General features: G+C 39.6%; 1 protein-coding gene and 2 pseudogenes across 1 annotated transcript in view; all 3 read left to right on the plus strand.

The window, feature by feature from the left end:
- Nucleotides 1–25,937, plus strand: part of NUP210L (nucleoporin 210 like) — a 94,672-nt gene that overhangs the window by 56,755 nt on the left and 11,980 nt on the right. Inside the window, 18 exon segments of the mRNA XM_040230561.1 lie at nt 204–396; nt 6,012–6,100; nt 6,446–6,550; nt 6,839–6,940; nt 8,478–8,606; nt 9,255–9,382; nt 10,087–10,219; nt 10,649–10,711; nt 11,071–11,250; nt 11,599–11,679; nt 11,768–11,899; nt 15,613–15,771; nt 16,713–16,804; nt 17,958–18,132; nt 19,653–19,828; nt 20,453–20,670; nt 23,579–23,715; nt 25,401–25,527. Coding sequence (XP_040086495.1) covers nt 204–396; nt 6,012–6,100; nt 6,446–6,550; nt 6,839–6,940; nt 8,478–8,606; nt 9,255–9,382; nt 10,087–10,219; nt 10,649–10,711; nt 11,071–11,250; nt 11,599–11,679; nt 11,768–11,899; nt 15,613–15,771; nt 16,713–16,804; nt 17,958–18,132; nt 19,653–19,828; nt 20,453–20,670; nt 23,579–23,715; nt 25,401–25,527 — 2,419 coding nt within the window.
- LOC120855802 lies at nt 12,347–12,514 on the plus strand (annotated as a pseudogene).
- LOC120855789 lies at nt 13,493–14,249 on the plus strand (annotated as a pseudogene).

The raw sequence follows: 25,937 nt of genomic DNA on the forward strand, positions 1-25,937 counted from the left end.
AAATTAGAGGGAGAGATAGAGAAAACAAATGGTGAATTGCGATGAAGTATATATAGGTATCATTATACCATTCTTTTAACGTATCTGTACCTTTGAAAACTTTCAAAAAATATTGGGAGAAAACATGATCCCTAGCTTCAGAAATATCTTGCCACCTCTTGAGCTCTTGTTTTTTTCTTTTCTTACTTTTTATTTTCATACAGATTCCTGTATCAAGCCTGAGAGATACAGTCCTAGAACTGGCAGTGTTTGATCAACACAGGAGAAAGTTTGATAATTTCAGTTCACTAATACTAGAATGGAAGTCCTTAAATGAAACACTAGCTCATTTTGAAAATTATAATTCAGTGGAGATGGTAGCAAAGGATGATGGCAGTGGGCAGACCCGGCTACATGGTATTGTAAACATTTATAAATCTTTTAATATACCTACTAAATGGTTATGCACTAAGTATTTCCCTGTACGTGAGAGTTTATTTATCCTATCTCACCTTTCATCTTCAATCTTTGTATTTTTTAGAAAACATAAAGGTAAATTCCCTTGTTTGGAAAGTTAGGGTCTAGAGTCCAACATTCCTCACAAGAACACAAAACTAAATTAATTTTTAAATGGACTGGTTGCCTATTATTTGCCTAAAACTTTGGAAATATTATTCAGTTGTTAGCCCGTGTTTATTGAGTGACTTCTACATGTAAGGCCCTCTGCTTGGAGGTTTAATGGTAAATGAGACACTCACAGCCTCTGCCCTCATAGACTTACAGTCCAGTTGGAAAAACCAGACTTTAAACATTACAATTGTGTTAGATGTTCTGAAGTGAAAATGTGGGGTGCATTTATAACAGAAGAACCTAACCTAGTTTAGATCAAAGAAGGCTGCCCTGAGAAAGTAACATTTACTCTGGTAAGGCAGAAAGAAGAAATAGAAAGAATGAACTAGATAAGTCAAGTGAGACTTACTTAGAGAGAGAGCAAGAGGCACAAGATGAAACTCTAAGAGGGCAAAAAGCCCTCATGGGCAGTCACTCATCAAGCCTCTGCTGGTATCACATTTGCTGAGGTTCTGTTCCCCAAAACAAGTCACCTGGCCAAAACAAGAGTCTTGGTGGGCCAGGACTACTCAAGAGCATGGATACCACTGCAAGCCATTAATATAACAATCTGAGTGCATGCTCAGTTGCTTCAGTCAGCCCTGACTCTGCTACCCCATGGACTGTAGCCCACTAGACGCCTCTGTCCATGGGATTCTCCTGGCAAGAATACTAGAGTGTGTTGCCATGCCTTCCTCTAGGGAATCTTCCTAACCCAGGGATCAAACCCACTTCTCCTGCATTGGAGGCAGATTCTTTACCACTGAGCCACCAAGGAAGCGCAGTATAACAATCTAACACAAATTAATCCCAAAAGTGAAGAAGAAAATGGTTCAAAGGGTAATTTTAGGTTTCTGGTGTGAACATTTGGTAACCATTTTTTTTTTTTAAGATTTATTTGTTTTATTTTTTGGCTGTGGTGAGTCTTTGTTGCGGCACACAGGCTCTCTCTAGTTGCAGCCGGCAGGGGCTCTTCTTCATTGAAGTGTGCGGGCTTCTCACTGCAGTGGCTTTTTTGTTGCCAAGCACAGGCTCTAGGCACACGGGCTTAAGTGGTTGCAGTGCATGGACTCAGTAGTTGCAGCTCACGGGCTCTAGAATGCTGGCTCAGTAGTTGTGGCACACGGGCTTAGTTGCTCCACAGCATATGGGATCTTCCTGGACCCGGGATCAAACTGATATCCCTGGCATTGCGGGGTGCGTTCTTAACCACTGGACCACCAAGGAAGCCCACCATTCATTCTTTTAACTTTGAATTTTATATTGGAGCATAGTTGATTAACAATGTTGTGTTAGTTTTCAGGTGTACAACAAAGTGATTCAGTTATACATGTACATGTATCTATTCTTTTTCAAATTCTTTTCCCATTTAGGTAACCATTCAGTTGAGTAAGAAACACCAGAGAGGAACTTCCCTGGTGGTAGTTAAGAATCCACCTGCCAATACAGGGGACACAAGTTTGATCCCTGATCCTGGAAAATCCAACATGCCACAGGACAACCAAGCCATGTGACATGACTACTGAATCCACGCCTAGACCCCATGCTCCGCAACACACATCACAATGAAGAGTAGACTCCACTCGCCACAACTAGAGAAAGCCTGTTCACAGCAACAAAGACCCAGCACAGCCAAAAATAAAAAGAAACATTAGAGAAATAAGATTTAACCTTTTCCTTACCCTCAGGGAGTTTATAAGTGAAAGTGAAGTTGTTCAGTCATGTCTGACTCTTTGCTACATGGACTGTAGCCTACCAGGCTTCTCTGTCCATGGGACTTTCCAGGCAAGAGTACTGGAGTGGGTTGCCATTTCCTTCTCCAGGGGATCTTCCAGACCCAGGGATATAACCTGGGTCTCTCGCATTGCAGGCAAACTCTTTACCCTCTGAGCCACCAGGGAAGAAGCTCCCTCCACCAGGGAGTTTATATACTCAGGACCAATTTAAGGGCTTAACTACATGCTATATCATAGTACTAATATGTGTATGATACTATAACATTAAAATACCAATAATATGATACAGTTCAGTTCAGTTCAGTTCAGTCGCTCAGTCGTGTCCAACTCTTTGTGACCCCATGAATCGCAGCACGCCAGGCCTCCCTGTCCATCGCCATCTCCCGGAGTTCACTCAGACTCACGTCCATCAAGTCCGTGATGCCATCCAGCCATCTCATCCTGGGTCATCCCCTTCTCCTCCTGCCCCCAATCTCTCCCAGCATCAGAGTCTTTTCCAATGAGTCAGCTCTTCACATGAGGTGTCCGAAGTACTGGAGCTTCAGCTTTAGCATCATTCTTTCCAAAGAAATCCCAGGGTCGATCTCCTTCAGAATGGACTGGTTGGATCTCCCTGCAGTCCAAGGGACTCTGAAGAGTCTTCTCCAACACCACAGTTCAAACGCATCAATTCTTTGGCGCTCAGCCTTCTTCACAGTCCAACTCTCACATCCATACATGACCACAGGAAAAACCATAGCCTTGACTAGACGGACCTTAGTCGGCAAAGTAATGTCTCTGCTTTTGAATATGCTATCTAGGTTGGTCATAACTTTTCTTCCAAGGAGTAAGCGTCTTTTAATTTCATGGCTGCAGTCACCATCTGCAGTGGTTTTGGAGCCCAAAAAAATAAAGTCTGACAGTGTTTCCACTGTTTCCCCATCTATTTCCCATGAAGTGATGGGACCAGATGCCATGATCTTCGTTTTCTGAATGTTAAGCTTTAAGCCAAGTTTTTCACTCTCCTCTTTCACTTTCATCAAGAGGCTTTTTAGTTCCTCTTCACTTTCTGCCATAAGGGTGGTGTCATCTGCATATCTGAGGTTATTGATATTTCTCCCGGCAATTTTGATTCCAGCTTGTGTTTCTTCCAGTCCAGCATTCTCTTCCAGTTTCTCATGATGTACTCTGCATAGAAGTTAAATAAGCAGGGTGATAATATACAGCCTTGACGTACTCCTTTTCCTATTTGGAACCAGTCTGTTGTTCCATGTCCAGTTCTAAATGTTGCTTCCTGACCTGCATACAGATTTCTCAAGAGGCAGGTTAAGTGGTCTGGTATTCCCATCTCTTTCAGAATTTTTCACAGTTTATTGTGATCCACACAGTCAAAGGCTTTGGCATAGTCAATAAAGCAGAAATAGATGTTTTTTTCTGGAACTCTCTTGCTTTTTCGATGATCCAGCGGATGTTGGCAATTTGATCTCTGGTTCCTCTGCCTTTTCTAAAACCAGCTTGAACATCAGAGAGTTCACGGTTCACATATTGCTGAAGTCTGCCTTGGAGAATTTTGAGCACTACTTTACTAGCATGTGAGATCAGTGCAATTGTGCGGTAGTTTGAGCATTCTTTGGCATTGCCTTTCTTTGGAATTGGAATGAAAACTGACCTTTTCCAGTCCTGTGGCCAGGACTGGAAATAATATGATACAGTTAATGTAAAAAGTGGTAGGGAAGAAAGAGATGCTTGTTATACCCTGTAATGATGAATCACCAAATACCATCCATTTTATTTTCTAAATGTTTTTTTTTGTTTGTTTTATCCCTTCCTCTCTAACTTCATCACTAATATCCTCATAACCTCTATCCTATATCACTGTAGTAGCCTCCTAACTGATCTCCGTGTGTCTCTCCTACCGTCTAATCCATCCTGCGTACTACTGTCCAGAATGATCCTTCTAAAGAATAAATACAAAACTCTGTCTTAAAATTCTTTTTAAAATAGTTTAAGTCTAGTAATTTATTGAGCTCTTATGACATGCCAGATACTACATTAAATACTTTATATACTTTTTAATTTTTATCTTTTAATTTTTTTTTTTTTTTTTTTGCTGCACTGGGTCTTAGCTGTGGCAGCTGGGCTTTCTCTAGTTCCAGCACGATGGCAGCTTCTCTTGTGGAGCATGGGCTCTAGAGTGGCAGGCTCAGTATTGTGGCTCCTGGGCTTAGTTGCCCCACAGCAAGTGGGATCTTAGTTTTCTGACGAGGGATTGAATCCACTTGCATTGGAAGGTGGATTCTTAACCATTGTACCATAAGGGAAGTCTGATATATACATTCTTTCTTGTTATCCTCATTGCAGTTATGGGAGACTGACATAGTATCCCTGTTTACTAAGTTTACTCCTTCATTAAACATTTAGTGAGTTCTTATTATATTCTAGGCTGAGTTTTAGGGCCTGAAATCATAACAAGAAATAGATGAAGCCGCAAGCTCTCTGATATCATAGCCTATAGTATAGTCTTAATTATTGACTGTACTGTTACCAGTGTTGTCACGGTGTCTTTCTGGATACGTCCATGCAGCTTAACATACCAACCCATACCTGCTTCTTTGGCTTCACCTTTCATTACCACCCACGTTTCTACACTTTTCTCAAACTCAATGACTTTAGATCCTTAACCATGACGAGATGAGCCTTGTCATTCCTCTTTCCTTTGCAAAAGTTGTATTTTCTCTTTCTCTCTCTTTTAATTTATTTTTTTGATTTTTGCATCTTTGCTTAGCTAAACTCTTCCTCTAGTAATCTAGGAATTTTCTGTTCTTCTATATTCCCAGTCTAAGGAGAATGTTCCTTCTTTGTGCTCTTATATATTCTGTATTATGTGCTTTGTACATACTTCTATATTGTATTGCATTGGTTGGTTTACCTCTCAGCCACCCTCCTAAGCTGTGGGTTTCTCTGAAGGTAAGAATAGTGTTGTCTTCATCTCTGTATCCTAATTACTGCCATAGTACCTAACATATAGTAGACCCTTAATAAATCTTTGTTTTGAATGAATGAATGTAAGATCATGAGAAAATATTCTACAGATTTATGCATGATCATCATTTGTTGAGAATATGATAAGAATTGACCTCAGTAAAGTGGCAGATTCATGTTAGTTAAATTGAAAAGAATAAATGAGTAAAGCAAGGTCAGATTATAGATGGCTTCAAATACCAGTTTAAGGAGTTTGAATTGCTCTAATAAGGACTAGTTAGTCATTTAAAATTTTTGAGTAAGGGACTGCCATAACATTTACATACACATAACAGTTTAGAAGCATAAAAATCCCAAAGGACTTTCTCTTTATTTCTCACTTCTATTTTTAAATCAAACAAAAATTTCCCCATACACTATTGTCAGCTTATTTTTGGGCTCACAAGCCATTAGAACTGGAAAGAATTTTAGATTTTTGCCTCTCAATCTCCCATTTAATAAAGGAACTGAGAAATAAACATTGCCCAAGGTCAGCAAAGTCAGCACAAAACCTCAGTTTTCTGTTTCTTTTATATTTCCCTAATCACTGTGTGTGTGTGATTTTTTTTTTCTCCCTCCAATAAAATACCATTTGGAAAAAATTATGGTAGAGTTTGGTTCTCTGGGGACCCTTTTGTATTTTATGTGTTATTGTTTCTCACGGGGTATTTTTCTGCATGTCTCCAGGTCATCAGATCCTTAAAGTACATCAGATAAAAGGGACTGTACTCATTGGAGTCAATTTTGTGGGCTATTCAGAGAAGAAAAGTCCAAAGGTAAGTGGAGACTATTATGTGAAAATATTAATTAACTGAAATTTAAGGCTCCTGCAACCCACTCCAGTGTTCTTGCCTGGAGAATCCCAGGGACAGGGGAGCCTGGTGGGCTGCCATCTGTGGGGTCGCACAGAGTCGGACACGACTGAAGTGACTTAGCAGCAGCAGCAGAAGTCTATAAATATAGCTGATGTAAGTATAAATACAGCTGACGTAAATCTGAGAATTATGCACCTTTGTGGATTGTGTTGTCTTTGGCACTTGAAAGAGTATTGGAATCTTTATGCACTGAGATGAGGAATTAAAAGTTTATATTTACCATTATGGTTCTTATTACATTTCTAGGAACTTTCCAACCTGCCCAGGTCTGTGGCTGTGGAGCTGCTCCTGGTAGATGACGTAACGGTACTGCCTGAGAATGCCACCATCTATGACCACCCTGATGTGAAGGTAGGAGCTGTATGGTTCTGGCTAAATGGAATCATGTTGGAGGGGAGAGTTCTAGGTTATTAAAATTAACAGTATAAATATAAAAAAGCTCACTTATGTGTTAAAAATCACTGATACATATATAATGTATATATAATAATTATCCTTAGCACTAATACTTTAATAATTATATTTGGTCTTTGATTTTAATCTTTTAATGTCATACTCTTTCTTAGGTAAGTGGAAATTACTTTGAAATATTTACAATCCAAAGGGAATGGAATATTATTTGTCTTGATTTTTCCATAGGAAATATTTAGCCTTGTGGAAGGATCTGGTTATTTTTTAGTCAACAGTAGTGAGCAAGATATTGTCACCATCACTTACCTGGAAGCAGAAAGCTCTGTCCAGGTGAGTTCCAGAAATATCCCCAGATCGATGGTCTCAGGTCAAAGCTCATTCTTAGGAGAATGACTGGAAAAATTTTATTGGGCATTTCAAACTTATTACAAAGAATAACATTTGTCTTTTTCTTTTTTTAACCTATATAGATTCTTAAACAAAAAAATGAGTTTTTTTTTTTTTTTTATAACTACCTATAGAAGGAAATGGCAACCCACTCCAGTATTCTTTCCTGGAGAATCCCATGGCCAGAGCAGCCTGACGGGCTACAGTCCATGGGGTCGCAAAGAGTCGGACACAACTGAGCGACTGAGCATAGCATATAATATGGGGAAATGTTTGGTTCTGATTGAGTGGAAACAGTGTAGGAGACATCTAACTATAAGATTTCCATTAAAACAAGGTTCAGAAAGAGAAAAACAAGTATCATATATTAACGCATATATATGGGAATTTAGAAAAATATTGCTGATGAACAGAACCATTCTGTGGACACAGTCGGGGAAGGTGAGGACAAATTGAGTGGGACAAATTGAGAAAGTGGGACAGTGGGACAAATTGAGAAAGTAACATTGTCATATATACACAATCATGTGTGAGAAAGACACTTTGTAAGAAGTCACTAAATAACATATAAGAGTCCAGCCTGGAACTCTGTGATGAGCTAGAGGGCTGGGTTGCGGGAGGGGAGGGAGACTCAGGAGGGAAGGGATATATATAATTATGGGTGATTCATATTGTTGTACAGCAGAAAGCGACACAAAATTATAAAGTGATTTTCCACCAATTAAAAAATAAATAAAAAATTTAAAAAGAAGGTTAATTTTTATAAATTTCAAAGCACAGAACTGTGTGCATAGTTAAATATACTATTGACTTTATAACTTGAGTATATGGTGTTTTCAGCCAGATATGGCAACTCAAAATATTAATCTGACTCCATAGTCAATATGCCAAGGGATTTTCTTTTAGTTGACTTGCAGTAATAAAAAGTGTACCTTAAATTAACATATGTATTTATTTCCTTCAAAGAGCTCAAAGGAATTTAACTTACTGTAGTCATAATGTTGCTTTTTAAAAGGGGAGACTGAGGCCCTGTATGCCAGCAACGGATGTGAAAAACCACACTGCTGCGCAGGAGCTGTATGTAGTACAAGGAGGAAAAACAAAGCATCAGTCCACCCTGTGCTCCCCCCCTACTTGAGATTGCAGTGTAAACGTATCTGATTTTCTTCCTGAATCCTTTCCCTGTTCATAATTAAAAAACTGGATATGCATGTTGGATTCTGCTTGAAATCAGTCAATTTAAACTCTGCTGTTTATCCGTTAATAAATATTTGTTAAGGGTACATATTTTGCCACAAACTGAAGCATCACTTTAAGGGGACATATTATGCTATTCCTGAAACTTACAACGTGACTTCTCAGAGTTCCCATCACAAAGAAAGTAAGATATTGTATTTTCTACTTTGGATGGAAATAATTGCTCTGATTATGCTTGGAGCATATTTGCTTCTTTATCCAGCTGCAATCTTCTTCCCTCTAGTTAGTTCCATTGCATTCAGGAATTCTCACCTTGGAGGTCTATGATCTGTGTTTGGCTTTCTTGGGTCCAGCAATGGCTCACCTCACCGTGTCAGACATACAAGAGCTGGAGCTTGATCTGATTGATAAGGTAAGAAAGGTTTGCTTTATCTCTTAAGGGAAGCAGGTGTCATTCTCACTCACTAGCGTCACTTAATATAGTCTGTGCTCAGCTACTGTGTGTATTTGCCAAGCCCTTTGATAATGTTAATGGAAATACCTGCCCTTAAAGAACACCATTCCAACATTAATCATGATGAAGATAGAGTGTTAAAGAACAGCTTAAAAGAATACACATGCTGCTGCTGCTGCTGAGTTGCTTCAGTCGTGTCCGACTCTCTGCAACCCCATAGCCGGCAGCCCACCAGGCTTCCCCATCCCTGGGATTCTTCAGGCAAGAACACTGGAGTGGGTTGCCATTTCCTTCTCCAATGCGTGAAAGTGAAAAGTGAAAGTGAAGTCGCTCAGTCATGTCCAACCCTTAGTGACCCCATGGACTGCAGCCCACCAGGCTTCTCTGTCCATGGGATTTTCCAGGCAAGAATACTGGAGTGGGGTGCCATTACCTTGTCCAAAAAGAATATACATAGATTACACCTACTTGCTCAAAGGCTGATCAAGAACATTTAGCATGAACCGAAGGGCTTGCCACCTTTGCGTTAAACTGCCCTACGTAAATGAGACAGCTTTACTAAATTAACTTTGAATTTTTTTTTTACTTTTATTTTTTAACTACCAGGTTGAAATAGGTAAAACTGTGTTAGTAACTGTGAGGGTTCTTGGCTCCTCCAAACGCCCATTCCGAAAGAAATACTTCAGAAACATGGAGCTCAAATTGCAACTGGCTTCTGCCATTGTGACCCTGGCGTGAGTACCATTTCAATACTTCTTTCTCCGTAAATTTATTATCATGAGAATATCCCTCCTGGTAGCCTGGTTATCTCTCCCTTAGGTTATTTCAGATTTTCTTCTTTCCTTTTTTGTCACAGTACATTTCAGCCCACATTCTCTTCCCATATTCAACTCTTGACAAAATACCCCTTTCACATCCTCAGATGTCTTATTTTGGGACTAATATGTGTCTCATTAACACTTCTATTTTATGGAACTTCTTGGATGATATTCTTTGGGGATGCTTCAGACTTGAGGACCTTCAAAAACTCTTATCTAGAAGAGTATTGCACTGGTATTCCCCTCTGCAAAAGAAAAAATACAGAAATTCTGAGGCAATTTAGTATTTGTAGTTTTGCGAGGCTATGTTTATATTGCCCTTATTCCTTTGGAGATTTAGAACAAATATTTGCACTTCAGGAGCTTCCCGCCATTGCTATGAACTTTGTCTTGACTCTGAAAGTTATTTTCTGGCAGTTCCTCTTAACCTGAGTTAAAATAAGCAGAAGATTGGGAATTCCCTGGGAGTCCAGTGATTAGGATTCTGCATTCTAAGGGCTACTTTCCTGAGTTCATTCCCTGGTTGGGGAACTAAGATCCCACAAGCATCTTAGAAAGATGTATAACTGGCCAATCTAAAAACAAATCTTTCTCACCTAGAAATTCATGGGTCTTTTCAGGCTAATGGAGGAACAAGATGAATACTCTGAAAATTATATCCTTCGAGCTATCACTGTTGGGCAAACCACACTTGTAGCTATTGCCAGGGACAAGATGGGGAGAAAATTCACATCAACCCCTCGGCAAATTGAAGTAAGGAAATTACCTTACCCAAAATTCATATTTCATCTTGTTTATAAATTTATAAGTTTTATAAATGTCCAGTGGTTAGGACTCTGTGCTTTCACTGCTTATATCATGAGTTCAATCCCTGGTTGGGGAACTAAGATTCCACAAGTTGTGAAGTATGGCCAAAAACAGTAATTGTAAACATAATTTTAATGACCACTTTTATTCCAGTGAGTGGATACATAATAACTTATTTAAGCATTTTCACTTAAGTAATTTATAATTTTTTGCTATTAAAATGAAAATTTGTATTATAAATAAAATACCTGTCTTTGTATACAACGTCATTGTACATAATTAGGAGTTTTTTTCCCTTAGAATAAGCTGCATGATCATTTGTTGTGAAGCTGACTCTAGTTAACCACTGTTGTCCTTTTGGTTTTCTCCTTCAAGGTGTTTCCTCCATTTAGACTTGTTCCAGAGAAAATGACACTGATTCCAACTAACATGATGCAGGTGATCCTAAAGCCAAAAATGAGGCTTTCTCTTCATCCCACCTCTGCCCCACCCCAATACACATATACACCTCTTCCTGTTGGCCTTCCCTTGTCCACTCTCAACCAAGTACAACAGGATCTGATAAAGAAGAAAATTAGTATTTTCTTTGTTCTATGATAATCATGGTACGAACTACTTCTTGGAATCCCATGGATTATTTATAGCACTTCTATTTCATCTGCATTTGAGCTGATATGGCAAATGCTTGTTGGAAAGTGGGGGAAGGTAAAGAAGTTGAGTTGCTCAGACAGAATGTTGGAAAAGGGGATGTGACTTCTCCTCAAACTCCAGCATTCACTGGTGTGTTTAAATTTCAGGTGATGTCTGAAGGTGGCCCTCAGCCTCAATCTATCATTCATTTCTCCATCAGTAATCAGACCGTGGCTGTTGTTAATAGGAGGGGCCAAGTTACAGGGAAGGCAGTTGGCAGAGCTGTGGTCCATGGCACCATTCAGACAGTAAATGAAGATACTGGAAAAGTCATTGTGTTTTCCCAGGTTATCAGTTCTTTATTCTGCTCTGCTTCTGCTCTTCCATCTGGGAATCATATTGGGAGGTGGAGGAGGAAGTAGTGATGGGGAGGGTGTCAGTAGTCCATGGGAAATATGTAATCTTTAGTGAAAAACTCACTGAGTATTTGACGTTGTTATGAGACATAGTCTCTATGCTTAAGAAATTATTTCAAGAACAACAACAACAAAAAGCCCATATATATGGCATATTTTTGTTGTCATTGTTGTTGAATGCCCCAGACAACAACAACCAAATGAGTTGTCATAAGCATCTCTGTCTGCCCCACAGACATTCCCTCTTAGCCTAAGCTTGCTCTCCACCCTGTTGAGCAGGATGAAGTACAGATTGAGGTTGTACAGCTAAGGGCTGTTAGGATCCTTGCAGCTGCAACTCGACTCATCACAGCTACTGAGGTCAGTATGATGGTTCTGTTCCAGGTTCATTATGTTGATAATGCCAGCTGGACAGGAGGTATAGCACAAAACCACTCTTCCTTTTCAGATGCCAGTTTATGTCATGGGAGTGACCAGTACCCAGACCCCTTTCTCCTTCAGCAGTGCCAACCCTGGGCTCACATTCCATTGGTCCATGAGCAAAAGGGATGTACTGGATTTAGTGCCCAGGCATTCAGAGGTATGAACATATCTGTTAATATATTACCTTAGGGACTTATTTTCTTTCATCCTTGGTTTTAGACTGACTTCCTTCTAAACTACACAACATTATTACTTACTCTTTTTCTGATCTGTGAATGCTATAAAACTGAAAATCATATGAAGAATCCAAATTTGAGTATTCAGATAATACTACACAATATTTAACATACTTGCTGGAAAGAGCTCTTAAGAAAACAATGCTTAAGAAAGCATTGCTTCCTTTGACACATTTGCTGTTGCATAATGTTGCATTTGTGAACAAATAACTGTGTTACATGAATAACATGTTATGAATTAAAGTATTTATACATAGAGTTTAAATATGTGATATAATCTTTCAACATACTCAGACATACTTAATTATATTAATAATCATGTTTGTGCTGCATGATGGGCAGTTGACATTAAGACTTAAGAAAGCTGGATGCTGAGCACATTTCTGGGCCCATGCTACTAGGAGCTGGGGAAGAACTGGAATCTTCTTTCATGCACGTAGGGTGCTGTGAGTGCCATAGGGCTTGTGTGGGCCAGCAACTGGCAACTGATTCTGGACTGAGCACCTTATATCAGTGGCAAATTTAAGGACAGTTAATTAAACTGTTCTTCCACGGTGGTACTGGCTCCTCCAAATTCAGCACCTGCTGCTTTTGAAATGCCCAAAGCCCCTAATGATGGCCACTGAGGAAATCCACAATGCAACATGAATCTTTATGTTTTTTTTTTTTAAAGTAGCCTTTATACTTTAATGCATTTAGCACTTACTCTGAAATCTGGAAAAGAAAAAAAATATGAAGTGGATACTACAGACAAATTTTACCTACTTCATGACACTATTACCTGATCATCAGTTTAATGGAACCCACCCAAGATGGTCCAGGATCAGTGGCAGCCACCTAGGTCTGGAGGGAAGATTCTAGGTCTGGAAGAAACCTGGGGCCAAGATACCCAGAAGGTCACAATTCAGTGCCTACAAAAACAAAGAATTAGAGTTAGACCTTAAAAGAGATCAGAGGGGTTATAGAAGCTACAATTAGTAAGTCATTTCTGGAGCCAGTTACAAAGAAAAGTATGGAAAAATTTAAAAGTTTCCAATTTTCTGAAAATATCCTAGACCTATAATCTAAGGAAACTCTCATGGTTGGGTCTTCTGTCATGGACTGCACAGAGCCTGGTTATACTTGGAACTGAAAAGAGATATAACTGTACTTAGTTTGGTAGAGTTCTGCAGAAGGATTTGGCTTTTTTTCCAAATAGGAAAAAAAGGGATAGCAAATAGGAATTGTGTGAAAGGAAGGGATGGCATAAGCCTTATTAGCACCTGCTCTACTTTTTCCCTCCTTTAATTTTCTCGTCTAAAGAAACACTCTTTTCTCTAACAGAAGAAATGATTGAGAGCTGCACAAAGATTTTCTTCCCCAGCTTTTGACCTCACATAGACAAACTGGGTGATGATATGGGCAAATACAAAGGTCTGTAATGGGTAGTGCATTTGGCAGTTCGGTGGATCTGTTTCTTGCTTCAACAGTGCTTGGATGTAACAGACCCAAGGACACTCCCTTTCCCCAGCCTCCTACCACCTGCCAACATTTTTTCCAGTTGCAACCACTGGAATCAGTCACTCAGCTGTCCGCGATCACCAGGGACCAGCCAACATCATCTTTTGAGCTTAACTCCTTATTACCGATCAACTATGAACTCCTAGATTTGTCATAATTATTCCACTGACATGGAGGCTATTATCAACCACCTGGTCAACAAGCATCTGTGGGCCTCCTACACCTACCTCTTTGTGGGCTTCTATTTCAACTGCAGTGATGTAGTTCTAGAGGGCATGGGCCACTTTTTCCACAGTGTGGCTCTGGAGGGCATGGGCCACTTTTTCCACAAATTGGCTAGTGAGCAGGGCGAGGGTTACGGGCATCTCTTGAAAATGCAAAACCAGCACAGTGGCTACACCCTCTTTCAAGACTTGCAGTAGCATCTGAAGGTGAGTGGGTAAAATCCAGAATCCTATGGAAGCCTCTGCACTCATGGAGAAGAACCTGAGCCAGGCCCTTTCGGATCTCCATGACCTGGGTTCTGCCCATGCAAACCCCCATCTCTGTGACTTCTTAGGGAGCTGCATCCTAGATGAAGAGGTAAAATTCATCAAGAAAATGGTGATCACCCGACCAACCTCCACAGACTGGTTGGTCCTCAGATTGAACTGGGTGGGTATCTCTTCTAAAGGCTTACCCTCAAGCATGACTTGGAGCCTCGGGAGCCCCACAGCCTTTGAGGAGCCCCTCTGTTGTCAGGGCTTTTGCATGACACCAGAAGCCCTTCTCTATAACCACTAGGCAGCTTTTCAACTATCCTGGAGCCCTCTCCCAAACCTTGGACCAAATGAAAACATTAAAACTTTTTTGCAGCAAAAAAGGAAGCAAGGTCTCTAATGTCCTACAAGGTAGACTTTCTGCACTGTGGTGTCACCATTTAGAAATTCAGTTGAATCAAACAATTATAAAACACTTATTCTTTAGCATAAAACTTTTTTCCAGACAATTGATCAAAATCTGCACAAGGGAAACGAGAATTTTTATGTAGGGGTGGAGGGAAAGGTGATTTTGGAATTTGGAACTCCTGAGTCAAGTGAGCAAAGGAAGGTGATGAGGGCTCCAGACAGCAAAAAGGCAGAGGAGACAGGACATGAAATGAATGATAGGAATGAAATTGCCAAAAAGGTAGGCAAGTGCCTATTTCAACATTTGCCTTAGTGTTGGACCTCCCTTCTCTCTCACCAGAAGTCCGTCAAGGTCTAATCCTCATCTAGTCTAGACTAGAATGGAAGTAAAGCAAATAGAGAAATTGTCAGCTAGTTTTAACATTGTCCTAAACAGGGGCTTCCCTTTCTTGTCCTCTTCCTCCCTTGCTGTCACTCTGAACTCCAGGAGTAGATTGCCTAACTTCTCTCTCATCTCAGGCTCTACTGTCTCAACCCATTTAGGAAACCCCTTTTTTCATTTGCATTCTTCTCCTATCAATTAATTGACTTCAAGATGAGAATTCTTGTATAGGAATCTTTCCAGAATTAGTTGAGCACTGAACACAGAAGTGTACTTTAGGGGTGACTGTGTTGCTGGGAATATAAAAAGAAACAAATATGAAAGTAAGCCCTGGGGGAATTCCTTGGTGGTCCCGTGATAAAGACTTGGTGCTTTCACTGCAGGGGACCTGGATTCAGTCCCTGGTTGTGAACTAAGATCCCACAAGCTGTGTGGTGTGGCCACCAAAAGAAAAAAAAAAAGAACGGGCTTCCCTGGTGACACAGTGGATAAGAATCTGCCTGCCAATGCAGGGGACACAGATTTAATCCCTAGTCCAGGAAAATCCTAAATGCCATGGGGCAACTAAACTGCTGCACCAAAACTACTGAAAACCACGCGTCCTAGAGCCCATGATCTTCAACAAGAGAAACCACCACATAGAGAAGCCTGCACACCACAACTAGAGAATAGCCCTCACTATCTGCAACTAGAGAAAACCCATGTGCAGCAGTGAAGACCTAGTACAGCCATAAATAAATAAATAATTTAAAAAATTTTTAATGAAGAAAGAAAATAAATCTGGAACTCTTAATTCTTCTGGTTAGCTATTTTCAACAAAGAGGGAAGGGCACAGTGTTTATTAATCCATCCCTTTACTGTCTAGGTTTTTCTGCAACTTCCAGTAGAGAATAACTTTGCCATGGTTGTCCACACAAAAGCAGCTGGTCGGACCAATATCAAAGTCACTGTCCACTGTATGAACAGTTCATCTGGACAGTTTGAGGGGAATTTGTTAGAACTGTCTGATGAAGTTCAGATCCTGGTAAGGTCCCAAACCTAAATCTTGTTTTTGTTTATCGAGGAGAAGAAAGTTATATTCTCTTATATTCCATGAAGAGCTTTGTCTGGATAGAGATAGAGAAATTGCTAGAGGGATCTCTAAAATAGGCTTAGGGTTTCTAGATCTTTGTTATTTCTGCTAATTGTTTGTCTATGAGTATTGACCTTACAAACTACAACACATGCATTCAACTCCCAACACAATGAATAGTATACAAACACCACAATAACTAAAGAGGAATTAATTTCTGATTTGTTCCACCTAACATAGATATTATGATACATTCCACTTAACTATATTCACAGGTAGAATGAAATCCTGTCCAAACTTCTGGTAATGTGTAAGAGTATGAAGTTTCTATAGATGTATTCAAGCTGAAAGTTAAATGGCCCTACTGTTTTTAGAATTCAAAGAAAAAATATATTTTGTATAGAGGAAGTAAGTTTCTCTACCTCTGAATTTGGGATTAATTTTTTTCTTTTCTTTTTATCCTTTGTTTTGGTTTTGGTTCCCTGATTCAGTGAGGGGTAGAGGAAAAAGCACTTTACTGGGAGGTAAAAGACCTAAATAGTGCCCTTGCTAATTTAATACTATAGGTTCTTCATTCTCAAATCTCTTTTTAGATTACTAGAACTAAAATTAGAAATTTCAAAATCATTTTATACTAATATCTAAGTAATATAGGGGATATGGTAAATGCAAACTAAGCCTAGTCCCTTGTAGTCAGAAACAGGCTATGTTAGGTTATATGTTCTAGACTACCTAAATATATTTTAAATGCCTGGCTCATTTTGGAAAGCAATATTGTGGAACTTGAGCTAAATTACAGTCAGGCAGACTTGATTTGTAGTTTGTCCATTTGTGTGTAAAGGTCATCATTTGTCTTTTCCAGAAATGAGGAAAGCATCATTTTCTCATTCCAGGTATTTGAAAAACTTCAACTTTTCTATCCAGAGTGCCAACCTGAACAAATTCTGATGCCCATGAATTCTCAGCTCAAACTCCATACCAACAGGTAAGGAGAATAGAGAAGAAGATAGGCCAGGATCTAACTTTACCCTCAGTGAAACACTGCACAGGAAAGAACTATTGCCTTCTAGGTGATTTTTCTAACCCACAAATAAATTTTTTAGCTGAAGTGAAATTCACATAACATAAAATTAAATTGTCTGATTCAGTGTTTAGTACATACACAGTATTGTACAACCATCACCTCTAGTTTCAAAACATTTTCATTATCACCAGAGACCCATACCCATTAAACAGTCACTCACCATTCTCCTCTCCTCTCAATCCCTAGCGATCACTAATCAACTGTCTCTGTGGATTTAAATATTGTATGTTTCATGTAAATAAAATCATACAGTCTGACCTTTTGTGTTGACTTCTTGCAGTTAACATAATTTCAAGGTTCATCCAAGCTGTAGCATGTATGGGTACTTCATTCCTTTTTATGACCGAATAATATTCCATTGTATGAATATACTACGTTTTGTTTATCTAATTATCCATTGGTGGACCTTTGGTTTGTTTTCACCTTTTAGCTATTGTGGATAGTGCTGCTATGAACATTTATGTACAAGTATTTGTTTGAATATAGTTGTCCCTTGGCATCCACCAAGGATTGGTTCCAGGACCCACCCTTGCCCCCAAAATCTGCAGACTCAAAGATCCATTATATAAAATGGTATAGTATTTATAGTGAATTTATAGGTTATAGTGCATATAACCTATGCTCATCCTCCTGTATACTTTAAACCATCTCTAAATTGCTTATAATACCTAATACAATATAAATGTTATGTAAATAGTCACCAATCCAAGGCAAGTTCAAATTTTGCTTTCTGGAACTTTTTGAAATTTTCAGTCTGTTCTTGGTTGTATCTGTGGTGCAGAACCCACAGATGTGAAAAGCTGACTTTACCTGTTTTTAATTCTTTTCACCGAATAATTTTTTAATGATAAATACATAATAGCATTTGATTTTTAAGGAGATAAGCATAATCCAAAGGCTGACTTTTACCTGAGGAACAAATAACTACACAACAATGAGAATCAAGCAGTTTTCTGAGTACAGCCTCTAACAGTGATGTAGGCAATTGCTACTCCTTGTTTTCTGATCAGTCAGAGCCCCCAAAAGATGCCACTTGCCCCCATTTATTCCCTAGGGAAGGGGCCGCCTTTGTGAGTTCCCGTGTTCTCAAGTGTTTCCCTAATTCATCTGTCATTGAGGAGGATGGTGAAGGGCTCCTGAAAGCTGGTTCCATTGCAGGTACTGCTGTGTTAGAAGTCACTTCTACAGAACCTTTTGGAGTAAACCAAACAACTATAACTGGGGTTCAGGTGAGTTCAGGGGCTTACTCAAAAAAATAAAAGGAATACCATGGCCTTAAGAGGCAGATTTACTTTGTTTAGAACTAGAAACTTCTCTGGAAGCCAGAAATGAACTGTAACATAAGAGGACAATCTTGACATGAACCATCAAATTAAAGTGGACTTTAGAGTCCTTGTTATAAAAGAGATTAATCTCAAAATGGTATGACTGTTTTCTGAGCAACTTTGGCAAAAGGATTGGTATGGGAGAAATGCAAGAACTGTTACTCAAAATTAGGCTTTTTGATATGTTTTAAATGTTTTTAGACTTTTTTTAAAAAAATTAGAATTAGAAGAGACCTTAGAAGTAAGTTAGTCTAAAACAAAATGTTTGGGGCATTAAAAATCTAGTATGTTCCAGCCTTGTGTTGCTCCTTTTATGTATATTTTTTTTACCCACCACAACAACCTTATTATACAAGCATCATTAGCCCTATTAAACTGATAAGAAATATAAAACCTAGAATGGTTAAATGAAGATATGAAATGATAAAGCTAGGTTTCAAAGCTGGACTTCCCTTACTGTATCACAGTATTTTACTTCCCTTACTTTATCTGTTATAGTGCAAAAACAAAATCTATAGTATTCTTGATAAGTTATCAATTCAGTTCAGTTCAGTTCAGTCGCTCAGTCATGTCCAACTCTTTGCGACCCCATGAATCGCAGCACGCCAGGCCTCCCTATCCATCACCAACTCCCGGAGTTCACTCAGACTCACGTCCATCGAGTTACTGATGCCATCCAGCCATCTCATCCTGGGTCGTCCCCTTCTCCTCCTGCCCCCAATCCCTCCCAGCATCAGAGTCTTTTCCAATGAGTCAACTCTTCGCATGAGGTGGCCAAAGTACTGGAGTTTCAGCTTCAGCATCATTCCTTCCAAAGAAATTCCAGGGCTGATCTCCTTCAGAATGGACTGGTTGGATCTCCTTGCAGTCCAAGGGACTCTCAAGAGTCTTCTCCTTAACAATAAATATTGACAGTCTTCACGAAAGAGGAAATACAGTCCATTTCTTAAAAACCTCCAGCTTTGCTTCATATTTCTGCTGCTTTAATCATTAAAAGAGGCTTCCCAGGTGGCTCAGTGGTAAAGAATCGACTTGCCAATGCAAGATATGCAAGAGACACGGGTTTGAACCCTCAGTTGGGAAGATCCCCTGGAGAAGGAAATGACAACCCACTCCAGTATTCTTGCCTGGAAAATTTCATGAGCAGAGGAGCCATGCCATCAAGCCAGACTACGGGCTATAGTCCATGGAGTCACTAAGAGGCAGATATGACTGAGCAACTAAGCACTCACCGATAATTAAAAGCCATTTCCTGTACTGTCATATTTCTTTTTCACTCTGATTTAAGTCATCTGAAATCAAGAGCTAGCTACTTCCTACAAAAGAGGAACATGATTTTTATCATTGATTATAAGTCTCAGAATATGGTCATAGCTCCCCTCCAGTGCATTCTGCTCTGTACCTATAGGTTTTGTCTCCCACAGGTAGCACCAGTGACATACCTGCGAATGAGCAGCCACCCCAAGCTATACACGGCTCAAGGAAGGACCCTATCAGCCTTTCCCTTGGGCATGTCTCTTACCTTCATTGTTCAGTTTTACAATAGCATCGGAGAGAAATTCCACACACACAATACCCAGCTTTATCTGGCTTTAAACAGGTATGGAAGGCAAAGGAATGGTGTTAACACTATGGCAGAAATCTTGTAGATTAGCCTGGTATATAGCAGCGCTAGTAAATTCTTCTCATGTTATGCACTTGGAATCTGATCTTTCTTTTATTAAGATAGGGAGGGACAGTTGACTTTAATATTGGGACTTCCCTGGAGGTTCAGTGGTCAGGATTCCATGCTTTCACTTCTGTGGGCCTGGGTTCAATCCCTGGTTGAGGAACTAAACTCACACATGGTGGTATAACCAAAGAAGCAACAAAACAAAAAACTATCTGCTTTTTTTTAAAAATGGGGGAAAGACCAGAATTAATTATTCAATGAAGAAGAGTTTTAATATGTTTTGAATTTGACAAGTCCTAGTTCATATAAAACTCCTATAGGGAGCCAACTGGAGTATTATCAAAAAGCAAAACTGGAAAAAAATTTTTTTTAAGAAAAATAGCCTAGCTGGGCACCATGTATATAAATGTACATAGCCCCAGTTGTTTACTCTCCACTGTAGAATTCCATCTGAATTCTTTTGAGCTATTGAATAGAAAATGTTGTGATAGGGTCTGACTCCAGAACTGTTGACTCTTTTCAGAGATTTCTACCTTTCATGTCTACTTTCAGAGATGACCTGCTTCTCATTGGACCAGGGAATAGGAACTATACTTACATGGCCCAGGCTGTGAACAGAGGGGTGACACTTGTGGGGCTCTGGGACCGGAGACATCCAGGCATGGCAGATTATATCCCTGTTTCTGTAGAGCACGCCATCGAGCCAGACACCAAGCTTACCTTTGTCGGAGATGTCATCTGCTTCCGTACTTACCTCCTCAGCCAGAATGGTTTGGATTCTTTCCCTTTCTCAACCTCACAACTGACAGGATTAGAAAGCAACTCATCCCTTAGAGGATTTCTCTCTGAGAAAGAAAATACTTTAGTGTATTTTATTATTTTTCGTGTTAATTGATAATTCTCAGTTTAGTGCCCATTTCTCTCCATAGCCAGCTGACTAGAAGTCAGCCAGTAATATTATCAAGTGTCTATTGAACACACAGGCAGTGTAGAGTACCAATGCCTTCTCCTCCACTCCCAGCTTCTGAAGGAAGATAATTGCAAAGTTGAACATCAATAAAGGATAAGATGAAAGGAAGGAAAAGACAATAAGGTTTTAGTTCTAAGAACCAATTGTGTGTACACTGTTTTGTGAGGCAACTTTAAAGGCCTAGCTTCCACGTATACCATCACTGAAAGAAGGTTTGGCCTTGTACTGGGCTATAGTATACTCATGATCAGCAAAGTATTTCTGTTCTAAGAAGTACCATTGAGTTACAGAAAATCACTCTTGGCTTTGGAAATGTGTTATATCTTTATGCTTACAGGTAGCATATCCCCAAATGGTATACACTGACTGGTTGTATGCAATCAAATAATCCATCCAAGTAAGGCTGGCTGGGGTGGTATGTGGTTTGGGTTTTGCATCCTCTTTGGGGAATTATGGATACATGTTATTTGGGTAAAGTGATGTAACACTGGACCTGACTTTAACATTAACCATATATTTTGGACTTGATACAGAGGGAACTCTATTCAGCCTGAGTCAAATCCTCCAATCCTGACAACTGACTTGTAAGCAACCACTACTTATTAACATGTAATCCAGGGTCAGTGAGCTAACTGCTTACTATACCATGACTATTAATCTTTTGTCAATGAAGCAGAGGCTTTTTTACTTCCTTTTCCTAGGTTCTGTCAGGATGGTCATCCATTCTGGAATTTTGGGTCATCTCAAGTCAGTACCACTTTGGATGAGGAAGCAGAAGGGCCACATTCGAGGATCAGTAATCCAATCTAATATTTGACATTTCTCTGGCACCTTGGGACTTAAGCCAAAGTAAATTAATCCTCTCTTCTGCCAGCTGATACTTGTTGCAGTCTTCTTGCTGATAGTAATCAGTAGGTCAGAGCAGATTCATCCCTAGCAGGGTCTATACAAAGTTACAGTTCAATTCAGCTCAGTTCAGTTCAGTCGCTCAGTCATGTCCAACTCTTTGCGACCCCATGAATTGCAGTATGCCAGGCCTCCCTGTCCATCACCACCTCCCGGAGTTTACCCAAGCTCATGTCCATCGAGTCAGTGATGCCATCCAGCCATCTCGTCCTCTGTCGTCCCCTTCTCCTCCTGCCCCCAAGCCCTCCCAGCATCAGGGTCTTTTCAAATGAGTCAGCTCTTCCCATCAGGTGGCCAAAGTACTGGAGTTTCAGCTTCAGCATCAGTCCTTCCAATGAACACCTAGGACTGATCTCCTTTAGGATGGACTGGTTGGATCTCCTTGCAGTCCAAGGGACTCTCAAGAGTCTTCTCCAACACCACAGTTCAGCATCAATTCTTCAGTGCTCAGCTTTCTTCACAGTCCAACTCTCACATCCATACATGACCACTGGAAAAACCATAGCCTTCACTAGATGGACCTTTGTTGGCAAAGTAATGTCTCTGCTTTTTAATATGCTATCTAGGTTGGTCATAACTTTCCTTCCAAGGAGTAAGCATCTTTTAATTTCATGGCTGCAGTCATCATCTGCAGTGGTTTTGGAGCCCCAAAAAATAAAGTCGGACACTTTTTCCACTGTTTCCCCATCTATTTCCCATGAAGTGATGGGACCAGATGTCATGATCTTCGTTTTCTGAATGTTGAGCTTTAAGCCAACTTTTTCACTCTCCACTTTCACTTTCATCAAGAGGCTTTTTAGCTCCTCTTCACTTTCTGCCATAAGGGTGGTGTCATCTGCATATCTGAGGTTATTGAGATTTCTCCTGGCAATCTTTTTTTTTTTTTTTCTCCTGGCAATCTTGATTCCAGCTTGCTTCTTCCAGCCCAGCATTTCTCATGATGTACTCTGCATAGAAGTTAAATAAGCATATAAGTTAAGGGTGACAATATACAGCCTTGACATACTCCTTTTCCTATTTGGAACCAGTCTGTTGTTCCATGTCCAGTTCTAACTGTTGCTTCCTGACCTGCATATCGGTTTCTCAAGAGGCAGGTCAGGTGGTCTGGTATTCCCATCTCTTGAAGAATTTTCCACAGTTTATTGTGATCCACACAGTCAAAGGCTTTGGCATAGTCAATAAAACAGAAATAGATGTTTTTCTGGAACTCTCTTGCTTTTTTGATGATCTAGTGGATGTTGGCAATTTGATCTCTGGTTCCTCTGCCCTTTCTAAAACCAGCTTGAACATCTGCAAGTTCACGGTTCACGTATTGCTGAAGCCTGGCTTGGAGAATTTTGAGTATTACTTTACTAGTGTGTGAGATGGAGTGCTATTCCTATGTATAAAAGATGTTTTTCTTTTTCCTAAGGAGAACAATTATATTCTCCAAGTAGCTTCTTTTGTGATTCTAACTTCAGCAGTTCCTATTTTGTTTTGCTGGCATGATATATGAAGGGGAACCCAATATTAGAAAAACAAAGTTAGGGACTTCCCTGATAGTCCAGTGGTTAAGACTTTGTGCTTCCATTGCCAGGGGCATGGGTTCAATCCCTGGTCCAGGAACTAATATCCCCACATGCCACGTAGCATGGCCAAAAATGAAAAAGAAAACAAAGTTATCCTCACAGCTGGGTGCTCCTCCTGGGAAGGGATATATGTATGCTTAAATGGTCTACTGACTTGGATTCTGAGTAAGGTGAGAGTGACCATCAAATTATATCAAACATTGCAGTCAACTGCTTTCTCTTGTCTTTTCCTAGGTGAACCCGGGATGTGGATGATTTCTGCTGACAATATTTTACAAACAGACATTGTCACTGGGGTAGGAGTGGCCAGGAGTCCAGGAATAGCAACTATCTTTCATGACATCCCAGGACTAGTGAAAACATATCGAGAGGTAAACTTAATGATATGAAAAGAGCCCATGGGCGTTCCTTGGTGGCCTAGTGGTTAGGATTCCAGGTTTTCACTGCCATGGAGTAGGTTCCAGCTCTGGTTGTAGAACTAAGATTCCACAAGAGTCTAAAGTAACTATTTCACATATGAGAATATATATATAGGAAGCACATCCTATTAATAGAAATATACTCATATATCAGATACAAAACCAGACAACAAACTTTATTGAAACATAGATAATTTAAGCATAGATTAAGGTTCTTAATCAAAGGAATGACTAGTCTGATTTATAATGTAAAATATCACTGTGGCTACTGATTGGTACTAGACTGTAGGGACAGGAGTAGAAGCTGAGAGACCAGTTATTGCAGTTCCCCGCTGAGATATGATGGTGGATCAGAGTGACAATTGAGGTGGTGAAAGGTTGATCAGATTCTAAATATATTTTATAGGTATAGTTGATACAGTTTCCTGACAGATTATATGTAAAGTTCAAAAGCATCAAGAATGACTTAAGGTTTTTTTATTGAATAACTAAAAGTACAGGACAGAATTATCATCATTTGAAATGGTTAAGACTGTAGGTGGAACAGTTTTGGAGAAAAGATCAGTTTTTGGACACATAAAGTTGGATGCCTGTTAGATGTCAATTGGATGTGTTGAGGTAGCTACATATAAAAGTCTGAGAATCATTGGTATAGAGATATTTAACGCCATAAGATCACCAAGAGAGTGAGTGTAAATAGAGAAGAGGTCCAAGAGCTAAGTTCTGGAAACACACCAGTATTAAGACCCCTGAAAGGGCACTTCCCTGGTGGTCTAGTGGTTAAGACTTCACCTTCTAATGCAGGGGTTTTGAGTTCGATTCCTGGTAGGGGAGCTAAGATCCCACATGCCTAGTAGCCAAAAACAAGAAAAAAGGACCAAAACATGAAACGGAAGCAATATTGTAACACATGCAATAAAGACTTTTAAAAACTGGTCCACATCCAAAAAAAAAAAAAAAGACCCCTGAAAGAAGAATGAGAACCAACAAGGGAGATTTATAGAAATTTATAAGATTTATAAGAATGACTGGGGAAGTGGGAGGGAGTGGGAATACTGGTGTCCAGGCAGCCAAGTGAAGAAGGTATTTCAAGGAGGAAGAGTGGTCAACCATATGAAAACTACTGATGGGTCAAGTGGGAGAACTGAGAAATGACTGCTTGTTTTGCAGTATGGAGGCTGGTGACTTTGATGAGTAGTTTCAGTGGAATAAAGGGACTGGAAGTTTGACTGGAGAATTGAAAAAGAGAACTTGGAGATAGTCCTCTTCAAGGAGTTGGAGTCAAGAGTTTGTTTCACTGATCACTTTTAAAATGGGGAAAAAATGGCTTAGGAATCATTTAGTAGAGAAGGAAAATTTGACATGGGAGTAGGAAAAATTGATTAATAGGGAATCATACACAGGGAAGATATGTCAGAAGGAATAAGGGACAAAGATCTCCTTTTAGAAAAAAAATGTTATTTTCTTCTCAAAAGTAAACAGATTTTGTGGTTTTTCAAAATACCTGATCACTAGAAGGGCAATTTGCTCTTATGTGAAACAGATGCTTTCAGCTAAACAAGTTATGAGGGTTGGAGAGGAAGGGAACCAGATTCTCTAAGAACCTAGGTTCTAATTTTCCTTTGGTTTGCTAACAGGTGGTGGTCAATGCATCATCAAGATTAACACTCAGTTATGACCTCAAGACTTACCTCACCAATACCCCCAATTCAACTGTGTTCAAGCTGTTCATCACTGCTGGCAGAAATGATATCAATCTTAAAGGTCAAGAATCTCTTTATAGTTCTGGGTGATTATTCCTACCTTTCCCATCCTCTGTCAATTAATTCACCTCTTTGGATTAGCAATCCAAGTTTTCTTTCGTTTCAAAATTGATTCTGCTTTTACAACGGAATCATTGAGAGCTGTGAGATCTCAGAATTATGACTGGATTAAGGTTTTAAGATAGGCTCAACCTAGTCACTACTGTCTTTCTGCTTGTAACCCTGTCGGAGAACAGGAGGTAGCCTAAACCAAGAATTTCCAAACATGGATGATTTTCAAGGTTACCCAAAGAAATCTTTTAAAAATACAAATTCTTAGGCTCCATCCAGAGATTTAGTAAGTTTGGGATAAAGCATAAGATACAATTCTTTTAAAGCTTCTCCAGATTTGAGAATTGTTGGACTAGATAA

Source organism: Oryx dammah, unplaced genomic scaffold (genome assembly GCF_014754425.2).
Source record: "Oryx dammah isolate SB20612 unplaced genomic scaffold, SCBI_Odam_1.1 HiC_scaffold_28, whole genome shotgun sequence".
Lineage (NCBI taxonomy): Eukaryota > Metazoa > Chordata > Mammalia > Artiodactyla > Bovidae > Oryx > Oryx dammah.